The sequence below is a fragment of the Perna viridis genome, chromosome 9, assembly GCF_037379345.1.
Source record: "Perna viridis isolate PV_CMFRI_1.1 ecotype Kerala chromosome 9, ASM3737934v1, whole genome shotgun sequence".
In the NCBI taxonomy this organism is placed as follows: Eukaryota; Metazoa; Mollusca; class Bivalvia; order Mytilida; family Mytilidae; genus Perna; species Perna viridis.
Genome location: NC_142453.1, coordinates 31,836,141 through 31,858,987, shown reverse-complemented (window position 1 = coordinate 31,858,987; position 22,847 = coordinate 31,836,141). Strand labels below are relative to the sequence as shown.

Below are 22,847 nucleotides of genomic sequence, written 5' to 3'. Positions count from 1 at the left end.
TATTGCCGTGACCCTGTGGTACTATACTGCAGGTAATTCGTTATTGGAATGACTTGTGGTATTATGCTACAGATAATCAGAGGTTGGGGTTCAAATGTAATCAGAGGTTGGAATGACCCTGTGGTATTTTGCTAAAGGTAATCAGACGTTGAAGTGACCCTGTGGTATTATGCTACAGGTAATCAGCGGTTTGAGTAACCCTATGGTACTATGATACAGGTAATCAGACGTTGAAATGACCCCTTGGTACTATGCTACAGGTTATCAAAGGTTGAAGTCACATTGTAGTACTACGCTACAGGTAATTAAATATTGGAGTGACCCTGTTGTATTATGTCACAGGTTATCAGAGGTTGGGGTTCAAATGTAATCAGAGGCTGGAATGACCCTGTGGTACTTTGCTACAGGTAATCAGACGTTGAAGTGACCGTGTGGTACTATGCTACAGGTAATCAGTGGTTTGAGTAACCCTGTGGTAACATGCTACAGATAATCAGAGGTTGGAGTGATCCTTTGGTACAATGCAATACATAAAGAGAGGTTGGAGTGACCCTGTGATACTATATTACAAGTAATCAGAGGTTTAAATTACCCTGTGGCACTATGCTACAGGTAATCAGTGGTTGGAATGACCTTTAGGTACTATGCTACATGTAAACAGAGGTTGAAGTGACCCTGTGATATTATGCTATAGGTACAAATGTAATCAGAGGTTGGAGTGACCATATTGTACTATGCTACAAGTAATCACAGGTTTGAATTACCCTGTGACACGATGCTAAAGGAAATCAGAGGTTGAAGAGACCCTGGGGTACTATGCTACAGGTAATCAGAGGTAGAAGTGACCCTCTGGTAATATGCTACAGATTATCAGAGGTCGGAGTGACCCTATAGTACTATGCTTCAGGGAATGAGAGGTCAGAGTGATCCCGTAGTACTATACTACAGGTAATCAATAACAGCCAAGGGGTTCCTTTACAAAACTGAAAATTCTGCATAATATTATATTTTTTAATATTTAAACAATCATGTAAAGTTATTTAACAATTTAATATAACACACAAATGAAATTGGTGGACATTTATTTCACATAATTCTTGAGAAAAATTTTGGGGCCCCAGGTAAGGGTCCTGTTTTGTACATCTAAAGACACAATTATAAACAATATATTCAGGTAGCGTCATTAACAATTCTTCTTTATATAAGTTATTGAAAATTTGATGGAATTAAAAAAACAGATCATTAAACTGCAAGAAGTAGGCAAAACGTCTTTAAAAAAAATTATTTTAGGCCTGGCCATGTGGGTTTGTCTAGAACAGTTGGGCAAAATGTGTGCTTAAAAGGGAAGGCCCTGATATGAAAAAGGTTACAAATTATAGGGATGGTACTTTACTTTAAATTCGTTAAACTGAATATGATTCTTAAAATTTCAGGGGGATAGGGATTTATGTTTTTCTATCATAACAAGCTTACTGAATTGATATTTAAAAGCCATCTGCCACAGTGAAAAAAATATCGAAGTTGAAACAGATGTCAACCAAACATGATCAATACAGAAATTCCTGCCATTCTTTTTCTATTGTCTATCTTGCTGTGTATTGGATTTCATTTATTTATTCAATACACATATTCCAATACAAAACAAAATATCACTTTGAAAGACAATGCAATACACAACTTTAACCTGAAACTTGATCATGAGAACTTCTAAACACTGAAAAGATTAAATTTCTATTTCATAAACCTATTGTCTCTAATTGCAAGAGAATTAAAACCTACAATAGGGACTAGTTGAAGCCTAACCTCTAAAGCATTTAAATCTATCAAAACAACTTTTTCATGCATAAAATCACTTAGAAAATGAATAGAAAATTGCCAACCATAGCCTGTAAACTGGGTTTTGTATACTAATAAGGCTATTAGTGGCACATACAATAAACTGTTTATAGCTTGTTTTCAATTCAATCGAATCTGTCATTGTGTGGCTAAAATGCCCCATAAAAATAGAGACATCTAGGATCATATAAAAACTAAACATTGTTTAGAAATCCTTTCAGTATTAATTGTAATACTACTAGCTATTATAGGTTATAATGCTATAACTTGCACCTATAAATATATTTATGGCCTACAGTGACATCAATGAAAGTACAGTAAAATCTGTCTAAATTGAACCATCTATATAATGTAAGGGATTTTTTTCAGTAAGGAGGTAGACCTAAGGTAAGGGACACAACCCTTACAAATCATAGCAATATTTGTATTCAGCAATTTACATTTACATCAAAGTAACTTGGACTGATTTCATTCTGTTTCAAATGAAAGCTTGATAGGCTTTTCCTTAAGGAAGCTAGGTGCTTGGTTTAAACAGGTTCATAGCACATTGAAACAGAAAATAACAATTAGCTCCTCAATATTTTGAAATTAAATGAAAAAAGTTTAAAATGACCCTTTGATAAAAAAAAATTCTTCAGAAGCCCTATATAAGTGTAATGCTTTCATCAAATTTTCTTATACAAAGAAATGATGAATGATCAATAAAATGATTTCACTGAAATTATATAATAACAGTTTCATTTAATTCCTATCAACCAGACAGGGAGTCTGGCTGACCATACATAACATCCATTAGTCTACAAAATGTCATATGCTGGATGATCTAATTATGTGAAGATGTGGGAAGCTGTCTGTCTAATGCAGTATATACATGTATCTTTGACTAAAATTCCATTCCCAATTAAAGTGCAAGTCCAATTATTGAAGAGATAACTGTATTGTATTTGGGAGGCCTAAATGTTGAATTTAAAAAATGCAAATTGAGTTCACTGATGACATGTTATTATAGAAAGTAAACTATTTGTGATTATCATTTTAATACATATTTGTACAACAAATCTTCAAATACAATAATTATCAGGAACAGATTCAGAGACTACTTGCGCATTTCTACATAAATTCTACACCTAATTTAAATTAACAAAATTTTCAAACAAACAAGGGGGTCCCATTGTTAAATATACCTACATTTATGGAAATTGTTAAAAAGAGGAGATTAACTGAAGTATTGATACCCCTAAAATTCATTATACAACAAAATTTATCAAAGCAAAAAACATGACATAGCTAGGAATAAAGTTATAACTTCTTATAGGCATACTAAAATGCCTGACTATGAACAAAGGCAGATCCAGATATTAAATCATTAAAATCACAAAAATGTACCAAGTAACTCCTAAAGCAGAAAAGAAAGGGTGTTGCTTACTTACAGATGTATACACATAAATGATTTCATAACAGTTAACAATGCAGAATAAACAGGGACAAGCTTTGAAATAAATACATTAACTTAATTTGGTTAATTTACATGAATAATGATAACAAATTTATCCCCCCTTAATGTATTTCTTTTACACTATCATTTTGAGTATGATAGAGTTATCTCCCATGCATATGATCTTGATCATGTATACATAATTGTAAATGGTTAATTATAAAAAATCTTCAATGTGAAGAAAATAAAATTAACATTACTAAAGAAATTCATTTTTCATTATATGAAGGAAAAAATGCATACACGTAAAGGCACTTCCAATTATGAATCCATAAAAATTATAAACAATATGTTGCCATTGATAACATGCTCTTGCAATTTAAAAATCAAAACTTTGAAATATAGAAATACACAAACAGACATTCTTTCAAAGTAAGTATAGAAATGCTCACTCATATGAGTTCAGGTAAAAATAAGTTCCTTCTGCAGAAGTTATTTGAGTGATCTTACCAAGTTCAATTGAAAATAATTATGAGTCAATGAGTCAGCATTTCTTAAGTGGGGCATATGCACAAAAATAACAACAAAATATACAAGTCACTTACATAGTATATCCTCAGGACCCCAATTAGGGAGCAACCATTTGATTTTAAGGGGACTAGAATAAAATTTTCTATCCTGCATTTTTATTTCAAGAAAAAACAGGTCCTGCCTAATTTTCCTTCAGTTAAAAATTTTTGGGATATAAACAAAAAATATTTGGACAATAATACATCCTGCCTTTTTATTTTTTTCTTCTGGCCTGTCTTGTCTTCATGTAAATCATGTTGTTTTATTTCAATTTTGATCCTAGCCCCCCCTCCCTCCCCCTACCCCGACATAAAAATCTAATTGTAGTTCCCTTATTGTGTTTTCTTTTAAAAAAAGCAACAAAATTCACTTTATAACCATGTAGAAAATAATATAACAGGAATCTGTCCTGTGTATACATTGGTAGAGTTAGAGCTTTTCTCTGGAGCTGAGAGAAATTCAAACGTCACATTACTACATAAAACCTTTTTTCTACCTCTCTCTCCATAGTAACATTTTGGTCCAATCATCTTTACAACTATCGTGTACCATGAAAAGGAAGTAATTTTGATTGGTTGATTGAACAACACAGGAAACATAACCTTGCCCTCACTGATTGTTTCCATAGAGTGCTCAACACGGTGAACTGATGCCACCAAATGTTCATCCGAGTCAAAAAGGTCACATCTGATATCATACTGGATTCCTAATGTACCAGATCTATACATACAAATACCATGCATAAGTATAGGTAGATTACAACTAAAAGTAATGGCATCCTTTTTCCCTTTCTGAACCCAGTCACTACTGTCCACCATACCTTTGAACCTTTTACAATACGAAAATGACCTTTTACTTCTGTAACGAGTTAAAAATGGAGTCATGTCCCTTGATGATGGACAACTTTGACACAAAAATTCATACAAAAGTAATTTCTCCTCAGAAGTAAGGATTTGATGCCTTGAAACATTGTCAGCAAAATATGATAATGGCATTAAGGGGAACCTTACTTGGTACAAAATATTTCCTAAAACCTGTCGTCTATTTATATCTGTCAGCTCAATATTTTGTTTATGACACTGTTTTTCTGACCAATTCATTGCACATTGAAACACTGTTTTCTCACTGGCTGCAAGAACATCTGAAGAAATAACATCCTCCATGCATTCAGCACAGATGTCATAAATTGAGGTCATTTCTGCTAGGTCTTCACCATTTTTCCAAATGAAATCTAAACATTCTTCATGTAAATCTTTTTCATCAAATGCATGTGCTTGTTCTAAAATGATGCATGCGTTATCAAAGTTGATATTTTCCTTTAGGAATTGTTTACATATGTCTTGTAAACTACATATAGAATATTTCTTTGCCGCATACAACAAACCCATAACAGAGTTACTATCCACAATGGTATCATCATCATAATATAAAAACCTGTATGGAAGAAAAAAATATTGAGGACTATAAGACAGAGTGATAAATGAGTGAAAAATATAATAAAAGCATGAACACAATTTAAGTAGCACTCCAGATAAGAAACATGCAAAATGTGATTCATGGTTGAAAAGCCCACATATTTTTATTTTTGATATTTTGTTGAATTTACAATGTGGATTATCTCCTAAGAGCAGACAAAATGGAAGTCTCACTAACCACGTCCAGGTCAAATGGCCACCCCCCCCCCTCCAATGTAGTACCAAAAACACACAGAACCTAGAAATATGCATTGTAAGTGCATTATTTGTGTGTATTCTCATCAAAAGTACTCAAAATAAACCTGAGGATGTGTACTTTAACCACATTTGTAATTTAATACAACAGTGTATGAATATTGTTTAAATGTGTGAGTAATTTGCCTCCAGGTAGCAGAAAAGATAAAAATGTTGATTTTCTGTATTTTTTATTCATGTAAATTTTGTGAAGAATTTCTATGGTCATCGTACCATTAGGATAATGATTTTGAAAGTCTTATTTTCTAAGCTTGGCAATGATATGCAACTTTAAGGTGTCATTTGTCTTGGGGATTCACAGTGAAACATTAAAAATTACTTGTTTAACATGTAAAGTAATGGAAACATTAGAAGTGGCTACATTATGGCATATTTCAGAGAAATGCATAATTTGATAAAAATTGCCTTTCCTGGTCATTATTCCCATTTTCACATAATATCAGTATAGTGATATTGGTAATCTGGCTATAGTTTAAGAGGTGCATTGTGCAAGATATTGTAAAAAACAACATAGCAACAAGATTTTTATTAGTAAGACTGACACTAAACTTGACAACATCACTGAAATACCTAACATCACTGCTTGGGATATTCAAAGTACTCAAAAGGTCATACAGCACAGACTAAGAATCACACAATGATGAAATAGGCATGGTATTAATTGTTGAAATCTGTCCTTTTTTCATAATGATAAATGATATTTACTATTACAACTTCTTGAATTATCATGGATATCAATTTGGTGTGACAAGTTAGTTAAAACTGTCATTTTTTAGTAATTTAGGGAAAATGTCACTGAAGGGCATGATATAAAAATGACCATTTCTTTGTAGTCCCATTTCCAACTTTTATGGTTATGGTCTTATTAGACTCACAATACCACAAGCTTTCATAAAATGTAAAAAAAGAAAAACATAAAAATTCATAATGTTTTTAAGATCTCACTAACCACTTCTGGGTCAAATGGCCACCCCCCCTCCAATGTAGTACCAAAAACACACTGAACCTAGAAATATGCATTGTAAGTGCATTATTTGTGTGTATTCTCAACAAAAGTACTCAAAATAAACCTGAGGATGTGTACTTTAAAACCATATTTGTAATTTACTACAAAAGTGTATGAATATTGTTTTAATGTGTGAGTAATTTGCCTCCATGCTGTCAGTTAGCAGAAAAGGTAAAAATGTGGATTTTCTGTATTTTTTATTCAAGTGAATTTTGTGGAGAATTTCTACAGTCATCATACCATTAGGATAATGATTTTGAAAACCTTATTTTCCAAGCTTGGCAATGGTATGCAACTTTACAGTGTCATTTGTCCCACAAATTCACAGTGAAACATTGAAAATTATTTGTTTAACATGTTAAGTAATGGAAATGTTGGAAGTGGTTAGTGAGACCTACACATTTCATCATGTAGACCTATAACTTAACAACAAAAATAAAAATATGTAGCTTTTTGTGGGGGTGTATCATGTATAACAAAGTTTGCATGATTCTTAAAAAGACTGCTACTTAAAGAGACACATTCAATGAAATTAGATAAGAGAAAATTGGTGGATCATGGGTAATCTGGATCCAGAATCTGGGTTATTTTATAGAACACAGATTACAGATGCTTGTTACACATGATCTTTGAAATACCCAAATCTACAAGGCCATAGTTTAAATGGAATTCAATTTTGCATTGCAAACTGCATGCTTGGAAATCAATGTGTTAGACAGGCTTCACTGTACATACATTTTTCTAGACATATTTCCTTACAGCTTAAGACTACATAAAATTATATACATACATGTATATATAAAAAATACCATTTGCTTTAACCCCTGAAGTGACCTCCAATAAAATGATGATAACAAACATTAAAAGGGGTGACAATAAAAATCTGATTTAAGTTTGATCAAAACCCTACAGATTTAGACATGTTAACTAATTACCTCAAAAACAATAAAAATACTTCTGGTTCAATATCTGGAACATGAATCTCATCTGACTGATCTGCCACAGGACCATAAAACATGGCATGAAAAACAGGTGATCTGCTGATCAAAACATACTTATGAGCTGTGACCTTTTGACCTTCAGTACCAAGAATAAAGTTGACATCACAAGCCACCTTGTTTTCTAACATGTATCTATTACATTCCATCAAAGTTGTTCTCATTTTCCAGTCGTCAGATATAGCTAGGGCATTGTTGTTTTGACTTAGCTCCTGTGATGGGGAGATTTCCATAGTCTTCCTGAAAATTCAATGACATCTTGCCTAAATACATGTGAGTTAATAGATACTTCTACTGTTTTGGAATCTGTATTCTACAACAAATCACACAAAATAATCACAATTTTGCAAAAATATGTTACTGTAGAGTTATTTATTCTTTTTTGCTGTACAAATTTTGTGGTTTTGTGGGTAGGACTTTTGTGAAAATAAGAAAGTGTAATGTCAATGTTTTAAGTTTCAAATAGACAAATTGGTGTCCCTGCAGTCCACCTGGATAAAATTGTTTAGTCAAATCATCTTAAGTAAATGTAGGACTACCCTAGAAACACGAGAGTCACAGATGATGCCCTATCAGATGAAATACTAAAGTAACACAAAAAATAAGCATTTTTCACTGAGCTGTTAAGCTTCAACCAATCCTCAATAAATATAAATACATGTGCATGTAGGAGAACACATACAGATGGTGCATGTATTTTTGACTTCATGTGAAAAGTTGCAAGAGAAACACATGAGATGGACCATTACATTCCAAGAAATTTATACTTTGTGAGATACAGATTTATACATGTACAACATACAAATGTACATGTAATGGTATTAATAAGATTTCACATTAAAGGGTCAGTTAAAACAATAACAGAAATGCACAATCAAACATGGAAATAACAGATCAATCATTATACCTGACAAAAAATCCTCATGAAGTGTTCACTGGACTAAGGGAGATAACAATTCATCTACTTGACACTCATTTTTTTTCAAATATAAAACTTTTTTTCAAGATATCAATGACATTAGCTATAATCCAACTAAACTATGTGTAGAGTCTTTTTGAAGTTGAAGGTATAGCGATACATCATATTCACAATGCAATATCATTTAACCAAGATAACAGATAAGTATGACTGAAGACAGAATCACCAGAATACTGTAGCAGTAATCAATGAACAATATTTCTATACTTCCCATCCAAGAAAAGGTCATACTGGAAAGTTTCACATTAAACAGTACATTTGTATCCTGCATGAAATACAGTATTTTTCCACTGGAATGTACTCAATTTTAAGCTGTGATATTTTATAATAATTAAATATTTTTCAATTGCTGAAAACTGTTTCTATACTCAAGTGTTTCATGATTGAAAGTGTTTTGAAATAAGTAGAGCTTGGAATTTATGGGATAAAAAGAACTCTTAGTGTTAAGTGTACTTGTACGATATGTTATGTGGGAGTTAAAAGAATAGTTTTTGATGTGAAATATTTTCCAGGACATGAAATAGTATCCAGGAAATAATATTAAGATTTAAAATCACCATATAAATAATATTTCCTGGAAAAAATCTGGTGTGAAATACTTACCATGGATAAAAATACAAACTGGTATTATAACATGTAGTGGGTATGTAAGAGAGCACTGTGAGCTTTGAACGACTTGAAATTTTATTTTAACCCATACAAGCAGCTCCAGCTGTATTCTTTTGATTTAGAGCGGTCAGGACCTGATTGTTTGTTTAAAATTAACTTATCCTTTAAATTTCTACAATATAAGTACAGCAGAAATATAACTGTCATCTGCAGATGACAGGAGGAATATTCAACACATGATAATCTGTGGTATTAACAATTAATGCACAATTTTTTGGATGTGACTGACAGCATGAATTTAGCACAGATTCAGATTGTCTTTCCTATCTTAGAAAAACTATGCCTTCATTTGGAAAATATAATAGCTGTATTTTCTTCTAGATGGTTTAGGTTCTTGAACAACAAGTGGTGATAAATTAACAGCTTAAAAATATACATACTGACATGCACATACAACTTTGTATGAATTTTTTAAACAAGTCATTTTCCTTATTTTTTTTTATTTTGCATATTTTTATTTGTAAATTTTGTAAGGTTAAATATAAGTCCAAAATATAATTTTCAAATTTTGCATATTCACTAGGAACACCATACTGACAAAAATACTGTTATTTCTCACATATCTATACATGAAAAAGGAGAAGGTTCCGTTATGGCCAATTTTGGCCTCAAAATTTGAAATTGTTCAAAATAGATTTTTATCGTTTTTGTACACATAAGTGTTTACACCAGCTATCTGGATCAGATTTAGGCCAAAACAGAAAAGCATCTCGTCATTGTAGCACCAACAAAATTGCCTTAATGATGAAAAATCCATAAAATCTCAATATTTCAGCATATTTTTGACGGTTTTTGTGAAAAACAAATGTGGCCGCATGCTTATTCATTCCTGATCTTTATATATATTGTGTAGTATTGTAAGATACAACATATATGTCCATATTTGGATAAACACGGATGTGGCCACTCTCATTCTAGACAAAAACAATCACAAAATATGTGCAAAAATGGAACAACATTAAAGATTTCACTAATGTGTTAATTTTGACTACTATTGGGTCATAAACATTCATGACATCGCCAAAATCGGCTGAGATGTATTTACTACATCCATTATCCTTTCAAATAAACTAACTAATACAGACCAAAACAAATCTTTCAAAAATGTTGAATATTGGGGCCAAAATAGGGCTTTACAGAACCCTCTCCTTTTTATAAGGACAGCCACATATCTGCAACAGGCAATGATTTTTATTGTAGTCTGCTATAAAAATCCATGCCAAGGGACATTTATTTGGTGTATTGACCATTTGTGAACCTTATTATCATAAAGCTCACACTGTGTTGCTTTACTTACAATTAGATCTTACATTTCCACATCTTTAATATGTACAAAAACTACATATCTAAAATCACTGTAATCATTGTATTTAATTTTCTACCCAAGAAGTTCCATGATTGGCTAATAAAACTATCTTATCTCATCTTATCTAGCCTGTAAAGTTGCTGTTTCAAGGATTGCTAGGCTATTATAGTAACTATAGCTATCTTCATGTATTAAAGAAAACAAATTTAGCAGGCACTATGTACCTGGAATGACTGGAGACTGCTGCATATTAAGTATTATTAATTCTGGGAAGATCTGCCTTAGAAAAAGATGCTCATGTAAATATTTGTATTTGTATTGTATAGAGTAAGTAGACCTAGAATTTAGCTGATTATACCTGTTTTCCTGACCAACTAATTCAGTAAGGTACTCATAATCCGGAGTCTATTACGGAATTGTTACTGTTTTTTATTTATATTTTAAAGTCTGCATCATTTATGTGCTTATCATCAAGATAATTTGTTATTATCGGTCAAACTGTAAATTGAGGAAAAATAAAATTTCCCGCGGAAAATGGATTTGTAAACATTGAATTCTTTCCCGAAGATTCCGAAAAATGCCTAGAGTGAAAAAAGTAAAAGGCAAACAGAAAAATACGAATAAAAAAAGTAGTGTCAACAACCTCCAAGAAGCCAAGAAAAACTCCAGTAGTAAAGTTCAGACTCCCATTCAGAAGTTTGCTGTATCTGTTTCTGAACTGAGAAAGAGCCAGCCTGGTCCTGCTAATCAACCTTTCAGTCCAGGAAATTTCGAAAAAAATGGTTAACATAGGGAGTGTATATAAAGTCCCCGGTGAACATAAATGCTTTTCAAAATATCAGGGATAGTTCTGAGCGAGGAATGATTGCATAAATATTTTCTTTAGTCCAAATGCAGCACTGTCAAAATTACAGTGTATTTCATGGACCCTTGATTTTCTGAAATGCTGCATCAAACGTATGTGAAGTGAAATTTTGTTTAGTCGTTGAGCATGCTTTTATTGTTTTTATTCGACATATTGCTTATAAATCAATGTAAGCAAATAATGGGAAAAAAAGTGTAAATTCATGTTTTTGTTACCAAGTACTATTCCAATTTTCCAATTCATGACATGATTTCATATGCTTTTGTGTGGTTCGTCATTTTACTCAATTACACTCAAATATACTCAAATGCACTCAAATTAACATTGAAATGTTAAAACAGCAGATAAATATATGTTCAGGGCAAATTGATCATAAATATCTTGTATTTGTTGAAAGGTTAATATGAACCGTAATCTTATCTTAAGCTACTTATTTTTTTTTATCAAAGTCATACATTTACATGTAGTTTTGTTAATCTATACAATTCTATAATTTATTTTAGGTGACTATACAATGTTATTCCGTGGTTACAATGTCCTGTAAATCAATTAAACATGTCCCCCCAAAAAAAAGGATATTTGTGGACTAGGATTAAGAATTACCTGCATTTTATTGGGTTTTTGATTATCAAAATACCTTACATGTATGTCACCAGTTCATGCCTGGAACTTCCCTACTGTTTCTGAACACTACACAAAAAAGTCCAAATGTACATGTCACATGTAGTTCCTTTAATATCATTCAATATCACTTTCATAACCTGTAAATATGTTTATGGCAATTATCCAGCTCAATAACATTTTATTATTGTCTAATTGTGAAAATCTTGTATTGATCAAGGAAATTATTTTCTTATGCTGAAATTAGTTCTCTTTGAATGTGATTGCAAATTAATTTTTTTTTTTTAAGGTTTAAAAATTGGGAAAGGGATGAAACAACAAAATTTGTAAATGTTTGTGAAGTTGGATACTGTTTAACTATCCATTACAGATTTTACTTCAGAAATCAGTTGTATTGATTAACATTCTGTTTATACATATTGAAAAATTGTTCTAAATAATATGGGAAATGCAAATGTATGATTATAGTTTTATTTTACATCATGTAATCTTTTAAATTTTGTGTATGCTACAATTTTCATAAGGATAAAAAATCCCCAGTGCTAACAGCACTTTGATTAGTTCCAGATGTGGACAAGGATTTTTATAATGGCAACTGAAATGATTAAGGGCAGATGAATTTGAAATATTTTATTTTTGCATGACCATGTTAACTCCTAAGAAGGGGCTAAGTTTTCCATTTTTCCAATGCTACACCTACCCTGCATCAACAACAAAAAATGTCAGGAACTGTAGGGACTGTTTGTGGTACAAACTGCTTTTGGTTTAATTTGCCACATGTTCGTGGTAGTACATGTATGTTGATGACACTATCATGGCAGTCATCTGCTTTTGCATCACCAGGACCTGGTTTCATAAAAAAAACTCAAATTGAAATTATCCTCAAATCCTTGAATTATCCTGAAATCTACAATTTCAAGCAATTTGATTTGGTTAAAATTTGAGTTGAAGAAGAATTACATGTATGCAACTGGGTTAGTGTGCATGTACCGGTAGCTCATTTGCAAAGTTGGAAACCCTTGTTCTGACATCTGGTGTAATTTTTTTAGAGCTTATTGTACTATACTTGTGTATTACAGTGTGCATGTACATGTGGATGCTAAGGCCAAGAAATAAAATCATTTTATTTATAAAAAAAAAATTCTAGACATGTAGTCAGTAATGGGAGGATTTCCTGACTAATAGTTCTCAACTAAAGAAATGATAGTTAAGGTCTCGCTAACCACTTCTAACGTTTCCATTACTTTACATGTTAATTTTTAATGTTTTACCGTGAATTCTTTGAACAAATGTCATCTTTAAAGTTGTATACCCAGTTTTCTAGGATTCCTATTTCCCGTTACCCGGGGCAAATGAAATTTGGGTCAGGGAAAGTTAGGTACTTAGTTACACTTTCCTGTGGCAAGTTGAAAACTTCATACATGTATGTTGTAAGGATTTGTTCTGTTAGGAAAGCAGTCAAAGTACACATACTCAGTTTTATTTTGACTACTTTTGATTAGAATACACACAAATAATGCACTTACAATGCATAGATCTAGGTTCTTGTCTTTTTGGTACTACATGTACATAGGGGGTGGCCATTTAGGCAGAAAAATAGGTTACATGTAGGTAGGTTAACCTTTAACAGACATATTTTATTTCCTGCTCTAATTTACATTTACCATTTTTAGTTCACCTGGCCAAAGGCCAAGTGAGCTACTTATGTATTGCCATCACTTGGTGTCCGTTGTCGTCGTTGTCTGTTGGTGTCATTGTCCGTTGTTGTCGTTAACAATTATACAAAACTCTTCTCCTCTGACACTACTTGACTAATTGAAACCAAACTTGGTATGAATGTTTCTTGGGATATACTGCATAGAACTGATGTGGGAATTTTTGATTCGTCGAAAAACATGGCCGCCGTTACTAAAAAAAAGAACATAGGGGTCAGACAGTAGTTTTTCACATGTATCTCCAAAACCGTTAGGTTTATCCAAAATCTTTCAATAGCTGAAATGATCCATATTATTAAGACTACAAAAGTCTTCAGACTCCTTGTAAGAGTTATTGCCCTTGAAAGGGGAAAAAATTACCTTTTTTTGATAGTTTTCAGTCAATATCTTGAAAACTATGATATATTAAAAGAAACTTTCAATTGTTGAAAAGATCTTGGAATAAGTCCTACCAAAGACTTCTTGAGTCAAAATTGTTGGACAACTTGTTTAATTTATTGCCTTTGAAAGGCAAAATTCAACAAGGTGAGCGATTCATGCTCCTGGGAGCCTCTTGTTGGACTTCATTATCATTTAGCTCCCTTCTAGAGCATATAAAATTTGAATTGATAAGTTTCTAAATGTTATGGAAAAATACAAAGATACTGGTAAACTCAGTAACACTACTCGTAATTTTATTTGTTAATCTTTATTAGGAGTTAAATCTGGGGTAGTTCCTCTAGTTGGATTCAAATAATCAGTCTTTTCAGTATAGAAAGTCTCAATTACCGGGTAATTTTTTTCCCACTGTTATTTCTTCCCTGAATAAATCTAATAATTGCCTAAAAATTATGGCACTTTAAGGAGAAAAGTGCAGTAATATATTTTAATTTATTTGTACATATTAACTCCAATACTGGTAGCAGTAATCACATGGTAGCTTGGGTTACTAAAACTTGGTGTTTCAATATTTCAGTAGTTTTAAATTCCCTTGTGTCAAGTCTTGAAGGTTATCAGCGTCCTTCAGTTCCAGAATGTACAACCTTAGATTTGTCATTATGTTGCAGATTTTTCGTATAAATATGCAAGTTGCTCCATGTTTTCATTAATTATTATATAGATAGTAGTGATTTACTGCATGTTCCCAGCGTAAAAAAAAATTGATAATTCACACTGTGAAATAAATTTGATAATTTCACTCTTGCACTTTCTCCCGCCAAAACTTAACAACACAAATATAAATCCGTCGTTCACAAAGTATAAAATTTATATTGAAAATAACAGAATAATGGAGGAAATCTATATAATAAATAGGATAATCAGTTGGTTATCTTAAATAACTGAAATATGATCACTCATGCCAAGAACACGTAAAGATTTAACTTGTGCGCGGAACAAGTTCCACCCACTCATGATCATATTTTGGTTATTCACTCTTTCCAACTAATTATCCTATTAAGAATGAGTTTCAAAGTTTTGTGCAAGATAATGAGTACTTTATACTTCTCACAATGTACAGTAAATGAATTGTGAGTTCTATTTACAATGTTATATTCTTCAGTTAAGGAAAGAAGATTTTCACAAAAGCAGACTAAAAGTTGGAAGACTTTGCATGAGTCAACACAAGACTACGTTAGTGAATGCTTAGAAACAGGTGTAAGGTATATATTAGATTTTAGTCATTAAGTCTTTGAATGAATTTGTTAAACAGAAATCTGTATTAGTATTGGATTGTAGGGATATGAAAATGCGGCACACAAGAAATTATGAATAAAGTCAAGAAGATTGTGTGACAATGCATGTACATGTACCAATAAAGATGTTAGGCCAAAAAAATATGATGTCCATTTCCTGTTACCCTACCTACTCTATTTTTTGTGCCTACCCTAAACATTTTATGGTCATTTTGACTCAAGCACTGTCAAAGTCTGGATTGTTTCCCCATTCACTTAATGGAAAATGTTTTTGGAGAATAAAATAATTTCTGTACCTACATACCCTATTTTTTCTTGCTGGTAGCCGGAAACAAAACTTATTCGTTTTGGCCTTATGAACAACTGTTTGTACTGACAAAATATACATGTAATGGTCCACAAAAACCTACTTCAGTGTTCTTCTAAATAGGCTGAAGGTTCAACACAACTTTCTGATTAGTCAGGTGGTAATTTTACTTTTGACACATTTACAGATTTTAAAATACATGTAGCAAGTGGTTGTTAATTAAAACTGTGAGATCATAAGTTGAACTTAATACAAACTTTAAAACATATTAACCTCTTTTATTGAACAAGGTTTTCAGTGGAATGATTCCCATCAAGGAAGGTTTTAAATAAAAAAAAAGTGATTTACATCCACCCAAAATGCCCATTTACATGTATTTACCTTTCAGAATCTTCATTCAGTTTTATCAACTAAATTTTATTGAATGACTCTCTAGACATCCATAAATACATGTATCTATACATGCATATGTTTTTATAAATACCACACCAATGTGGGACTTTATTTGGTCAGCCTCAGGACATTTTTATCATGATTTACACTAAGGTCAAACGTCTGTCAATCACTGTATGTTTTAACATCCCTATCAATAGTAAATGCTTACCATGATATACTTGTACTGGTAATTATCTACAGTAATTACATCTACATGTACTAGTATTTCTTTAGGGCTATATTAAACAAAGCCACACACCAAGGGCTCCAGATTGATGGTATGCAAGAAATCTTGACTGAAACTGTAGACCAGTAAGTACATGTATATCATATTTAAGATACCAGCACATGTAGTACATAAAAACTCTTTTTTGGATAAACTGAACATTGTATAGCAACTCTTAATGCTTGTAATGATATTAAGTACAATCATTGTCTTCCCATTATTTTTTCCTACCTTTTGGATTGTTTATTTCAGAGCTATGGAACTCGTTGAGTATTGAAAAACAAGTTGTATGTTTAAAAAAAAAGATAGCTGACGCAGTAATTTTTCTTTCTTTTACTTATAATTTTCTACATTTGCTTTGTCGTAGAAGAGCATCTTTAGGGTCAAAGGGTAAAAAGCGAAACTATGCCGACTGTGTCAGAATAAAGGATGACAGGTGATTTAGTTTTGCTGTTTATTACTATCCATGTACCTGTGTGGACATGGTTGACCTATTTTTTTGCTGTTTATTAGCATCCATGTACCTGCGTGGACATGGTTGACCTATTTTTTTTTGCAGTTTATTACCATCCATGTACCTGTGTGGACATGGCTGACCTATTTTTTTTTTCAGTTTATTACCATCCATGTACCTGTGTGGACATGGCTGACCTATTTTTTTTTTGCTGTTTATTACCATCCATGTAACTGTGTGGACATGGTTGACCTTTTTTGTGTTGTTTATTACCATCCGTGTACCTGTGTGGACTTGGTAAAGCTTTTTTTTTTGCTGTTTATTACTATCCATGTACTTGTGTGGACATGGTTGACCTATTTCTAGTAACTGACTTGTACATACATGTATCTGCCTCCTCTTATAGTTCTTCACATTTCTATTACTAATTTCTGTGAACAGAGTTCATGGTTCTTTGCTTTCCTGTTTGTTATCAGTTTAACTTAATTCATATTTATCATTTTAGAATAAAAGATCAATTGAAAACATTAAAAGCACCAGTAAAGACCTATGGCAATATCAAGAAAATCACTCAAGACCAGGTATGGATTTTTACAGAGATTAATACAGACATTGTCTTCTTCTCTATAACAGATTTCTTCTTCGTGAGCTATTGCCAACACTTTGTGTCCGTCATCCTCATCGTCCGTAAACTTTTTCAAAGATCTTCTCCTCTGTAACTACTCAACAGATTTTATGAATGTTCCTTAGGGTATTTTCAACAATCTTTGTGTGGGGATTTATGATGTGGCAAAAAACATGACCGCTGTTACTAAAAATTGACCATAGGGGTCAAATTGCAGAATTATGCAAATAACTCAAAAACAGTTGGGATTGAGGTATGCCAAAATTTTCAGAAAAATCCATTGATGAATGAATGAGTTATGGTCCTAAAATGGAATTTTTCTCGAATTTTACATTTCCAACTGTGAAAATCTTCTCTTCTGAAACTACTGGATGGATTGAAACAACACTTTGCATGAATGTTATGTAGAACATTTTTTTAACAATCTATGTGCAGGGATTTTTGATCTTGCGAAAAACATGGTCACCATTTCTAAAAATAGGCCATAGAGGGCTAATTGCAGAATTATGCAAATAACTGAAAATGAGTTATGGGTCCTGAGTTGGATTTTAAAAAAAATTTCTCGTTTTGGACAACTTGTAGGATAGATTGTTACCAAACATGGCATTAATGTTTGTTAGGATATCCTGTAACAATTTTTTATCTGTCGAAAACATGGTCAGCACTACTAAAAATTGAGAACTTGTTGAAATTACTTGAAAACCAGTGGGTTTAGCCTAATTTTCTGAGTTGATCAGCATGGTGAAACCAAACTGTGCTGAAATTTTCCTAAAGATCTGTTGCTCAGTGTTGGAGTTACTGCTCTTGAAGAGTAAAAAAAATGACTTAGAGAGATTTATTTTGTAATATGAAAACTGGATGGATGAGATTCTCTGTTTTGATTTTGTGATTCTTGTGACAATAGTAAAGTCAAGAGTCCAGCTTTAGAAAGCTATAAAGACTATTTTTGACCAGGTGAGCAATTCAGGTTCTCTAGAGCATCTAGTTTCATTCCAGATTTTATTAAGAATATTTTTAAGCTATATAAAAGTTGTTTACTCTAGTTGTTTTTGTTTTAATTTGTCATGGTCATTGTAATACAAGAAACTGAAATAAATGTTGTCTCAGCTACAGACACAATAGTTATACTGAACAAGGTGCACAAAACACTCAGCTTATTCATTTATGTCACAATTTGTGTTCTAATTAAGTAAAAGGATTTAACCTTTTGATGTTAATAAATACTGCCAATTTTCGTCATCCATAGAGGGTGAGTTTTACAACCATGAGGTTATGATATCTTCAATTAAGCTTTAAGAATTACATGAAGTTGCTCTAATATAAATTCTGATTTAATAGGCACTAGGATAGATGTATCTTAATAAATTCATGATATCTGTTTACAGAGGTTTGCCAGCGAACAGTCCAGAATTTTCCATGATCATGAGGAAATACTAGAGGAGAGTGTGAAGGAAGAGGAAGAGTAGGTTACCTACAAAACACCTCTAATAATTCTCTATAACCCAGATCCATATTTAATTTGTGTGAAAATCAGTATGACACTTGTTAAACATTGATTTTTCCGACGCAGTCAGTATAGTTTCACTTTTTACCCTTTGACCTGAAAGACGCTCTTCCATGGAAGTGCAAGTTACCTTATCCCATATCTTTTTCCTGATTGGCCAAACACTGATAACCTAGTGGGGTTCGAAAATGTTGTGTTGAAAGAACAAATTTTACTGCGTCGGCCATCTTTTTTAAAGATAGTACTTGTTTTTCTGGTGTTGTATTTGTACTGACTAATTTTGTATATGAAGAACTGAAATTAATTTTGTAATGAAGTGTTTAAGAACACCTTGGAGGTACAGAAAAAGTGAACTTTGAAAGTAATGTAAATGCTTTGTACATATTGCAATTTTATACAAGTTGAAAATGTACAAATAGGGTACATTTTTCAATTTGTAGAAAATATGCTCAAAAGCTTGTATATGAGAAAGTATTGGCAAATATCTCTACTCCAAATTGATGGATTGAATTCAAATTTGGTGTGTGGCTTTATATAGATGTGTCATATGTTGTATTTGATTGTGGGTGCTGTCCAGTATCAACTTCCTGTTTTATGGGACTTTGCTACTTTTCTCTATATGGAATGATAGAGTCAACTAGGTATACTGTAATACAATTCATACATTGTAAGTGACTTTAGGTGCTGTCTGATATCAAATTCCTGTACTAGTGTTGGTATACCTAGCATCACAACACATTCAACATGTTTTAAGTAAGAAAAATGTTTGGTAACCATAATACTGAAGAGAGAAACATCCATGGCTTTTCAAAGTAAAAAAACAATTACATCTGGCCCTGGTGCCACAAACCTTGAAGAATGACTTGGAATATTCTTACTATATATGATGTCACCGTTGCTGAAGTATTCAACTAATGATGGTCTGGTTGTTTCCTAAATGTGTCCTGATAAAAAAAATAATTAAACGAGTTTTGCACTATCAAGATTATTTCACAAAATCACAGTTCATCAGCTAAAAATCCAACTTATCTCTTACTTCTTTTGAAGTGCTGTAAGGCAGTGTGAGAAAGAACTGAAGAGATTACAGCAAAGCCAAAACGATAAGAAACAGGTACATGTATTAGTCTTCTCATTAGAGAATAATAACAGATCTATCTTTCAGAAATATGAAACAGAGTGCACAATTTATAATGTGTAATACATTTGAGTTATATGATGATGTGAATGAATGCGATAACCTGAAAATTTCTTTGATCAAAACCTGTATCAGAACCAAACTTTGCATGGAATAAATTCTTTTTCCCAGCCGACAGTCAACAAATAGAATCATCCGATGTTAACGGTTATAAATAGAACAAATTGTCAACAGAAAGATAAATTTTCAGGACAAACAAGGGAAAAGATGACTTCATAAAGAAGAATAAAGATAAAATCTTCATATATTTAAGATATGAACTAATGGATCTTGTATTCTTGATATATTGAAATCGATCATCGAATCAAAGCTACCCAAACGACTGATAAATTGATGTTCCTAATGCTTGCTCTTGGTAGGAAATGAAAGTGAATACCAATTAGGTGAAGCTGAAAATTTCTTGTTTGAACCGTTAAACAGTTTTGAATCATTGGTTTATGTTCCTCCAGTTCTTAATCAATGGATCAAAGAGAAAATAGCATGTAAACATGTAAATAGTCATTCTTAATGTAATGAGCCATCTTTACCCATTTGAACAAATGATGCGGGTCTTTTTCATACATTGTAATTATTTCTTTTGAAAACTGTTAAATTTTTTAAAGTTTAATCAAGGCAATAGCTCGATTTTATAAATGCCTTTTCAATATTTGCAGCTTCATCCATTTTTGACAGATTTTACACCCCTGCTGGATATTCCACCAATCACATGAGGAAAGGTGATTGAACACTGTATTTATAATCATGAAAGATGTGTTGGCAAAACAGATATTTTCGTTGAAGATGCAAGGAGTTGACAATATTTGTGCCCTATAAACCAAATACACGTGTACTTCAGAATATTGTAATTCATCAATATTACTTGTATTTAGCTGCATATTGTAAACAACTTATAATTCTTCTAACTATTTTTGTCTTTCAGATTGTCAGTTCATTTAGACATTAGTTAATTATGCATTTAATACTCTATCTTATATGTAAAACCTGTTAAATGAAGGGATTTGATATTCATGGCAAATCATTTTTAAAGGTTTTTTTTCTTGTTTGCGAAATACACGAAAACAAGTCAGTTTACGTTACTTTTTGTAATGAATATGTCATTTTATATTCACTCGTAGTACATAACTGTCATTTTTAGATATTTAAGCGAAGTATTTTTTCATGAATCCACCCAAGTTATCAAATAGTTATTAAAAAAATACATGCCTATGTAACTAGTAAAAGATTCATGAAACTTGATCTTTGGTGAAGTTGTTGATTGCAAGAAAAATGATGTTATTCTGTAAGCTATGTACACAATTATTGGATGTTTTAAATCCTTATAATAAAAGGAATAAATAATAATGTAAATAGTTTTAAATGTTTTAGTTTGAAAACACCATGAGTGTTAAAATATGGGTTCAAATTATCATCAATTTTCTGTTGTGAAAACTTAAATCTGCCAAAAACAACAAAATTGGCAAAAATTGCAATTTTTAAAAGTTTCTGTCATGTGACCCAGGGAAATCTTAACTGATTTGGATTCCTATTAAAGTGGCATTTAGAAATAATTAACAATTATTTGGGTCAAGTTGGTTGAGGCACTAAAAAATTGCAAAAAATGTTCCAAAATATGCCCAAAGAGGGACATTGTTAATTCTGTCATTGAAAGATGATACGATTATAAATGTGGTTGAACATGTAATACTCCAAACAACAGAAAAACTGCTCCATATCCAATTTTAATTTTCAGTCATGCAGGGGAAGTTGACAAGTATGGGCCTTGTACACGTGGTCCTTTACAGAAAACTGTCCAATCAGGAGAATGTACATTGTATAGGTATGCTTTAAAACAATAGGCACTCGCTATTTTTTCTTCAGGTTATTCTAGGTTTTAATGTCTTGATAATGTATTTGTGTACTACAATTAAAAAGCACGAAATGGTTTTAAATCTGATACAGGTGTATTTCATATAAGAAGAATGGATATGGTTTATATGTTAAAGACACAATCACCAAATCGGGCTGAAAAATATCAGCTCAAGTCCACTTATGGGTTTTCAGTGAATGATGAGGAAACCATCACACCACTTAGCAAGCTGCAGCTGGCCCAAAAGCTACATTATACACAGGTGCTGTGAAAGTTGCCTCTAAAATCTCCAGCAACATTAAAGTAAATTAAAAACAAAACAAGATGTACAAAAGCCAGAAATTCCAAAATTCCAAACTTGGAACAGGCAAAAAAAATGTGGCAGGGTTAAAGTACTTCCGCATGGTCACAGCTTACAAGAAATCAATGTCAATGCCAACTTGTGAAACCCAGGTCCCCAATTTTGTATTTGATATTTACTATATTTCAAAACAGTATCAGACAATACAAGGGAACAAAGATTCAAGCAGTAATGAACAGAATACAATATCAGATATCAATAAACTTGTATAAAGAGTAGACAAAAAAAACGAAAAAAAAACAAGATAACACATATAAAGAAACGTACAAAAAATGTAAGTATATGAACAACCTGGACTCCACTAAAAACACGTGAACCAGTAAGGTAAGCTTGAATTGCTTTCATCCTGTTTACATGCTCAGAAAAGGTGGCACCTAAATAAACTTGTATCAAAATTTCCAGTCAATATTAAGAGCAGCGAGACAGAAAGATTGGGATGTAAAAGGTATAAACACTCTTCTCATAGCTGTAGCAGAAACTGATGGTAGGAG

General features: G+C 32.2%; 2 protein-coding genes across 7 annotated transcripts; one reads left to right on the top strand and one right to left on the bottom strand.

Moving 5' to 3' along the window:
- Positions 1–1,065: 1,065 nt before the first annotated feature.
- On the bottom strand, positions 1,066–19,898 carry LOC148607831 (BTB/POZ domain-containing protein 6-like). Of its 5 annotated transcripts, none has more exons than XM_088546708.1 (3): positions 19,805–19,898; positions 7,513–7,815; positions 1,066–5,275 (listed from the first exon to the last, which is right to left on the bottom strand). In XM_088546708.1, the coding sequence occupies exons 2-3, from the start codon at positions 7,806–7,808 to the stop codon at positions 4,213–4,215; spliced, it is 1,359 nt and encodes a 452-aa protein (XP_088402834.1). In that variant the 5' UTR covers positions 7,809–7,815; positions 19,805–19,898; the 3' UTR covers positions 1,066–4,212. The 5 variants fall into 5 exon arrangements, with proteins under 5 accessions (XP_088402834.1, XP_088402836.1, XP_088402835.1 ...); XM_088546710.1 differs by having other exon boundaries at positions 19,833–19,873; XM_088546709.1 differs by lacking the exon at positions 19,805–19,898 and adding an exon at positions 16,315–16,449.
- On the top strand, positions 11,013–21,498 carry LOC148607830 (uncharacterized). Of its 2 annotated transcripts, none has more exons than XM_088546713.1 (7): positions 11,013–11,311; positions 15,271–15,370; positions 16,380–16,457; positions 17,331–17,406; positions 18,836–18,912; positions 20,002–20,065; positions 20,803–21,498. In XM_088546713.1, the coding sequence occupies exons 1-7, from the start codon at positions 11,107–11,109 to the stop codon at positions 20,857–20,859; spliced, it is 657 nt and encodes a 218-aa protein (XP_088402839.1). In that variant the 5' UTR covers positions 11,013–11,106; the 3' UTR covers positions 20,860–21,498. The 2 variants fall into 2 exon arrangements, with proteins under 2 accessions (XP_088402839.1, XP_088402840.1); XM_088546714.1 differs by having other exon boundaries at positions 11,294–11,342.
- Positions 21,499–22,847: the final 1,349 nt, after the last annotated feature.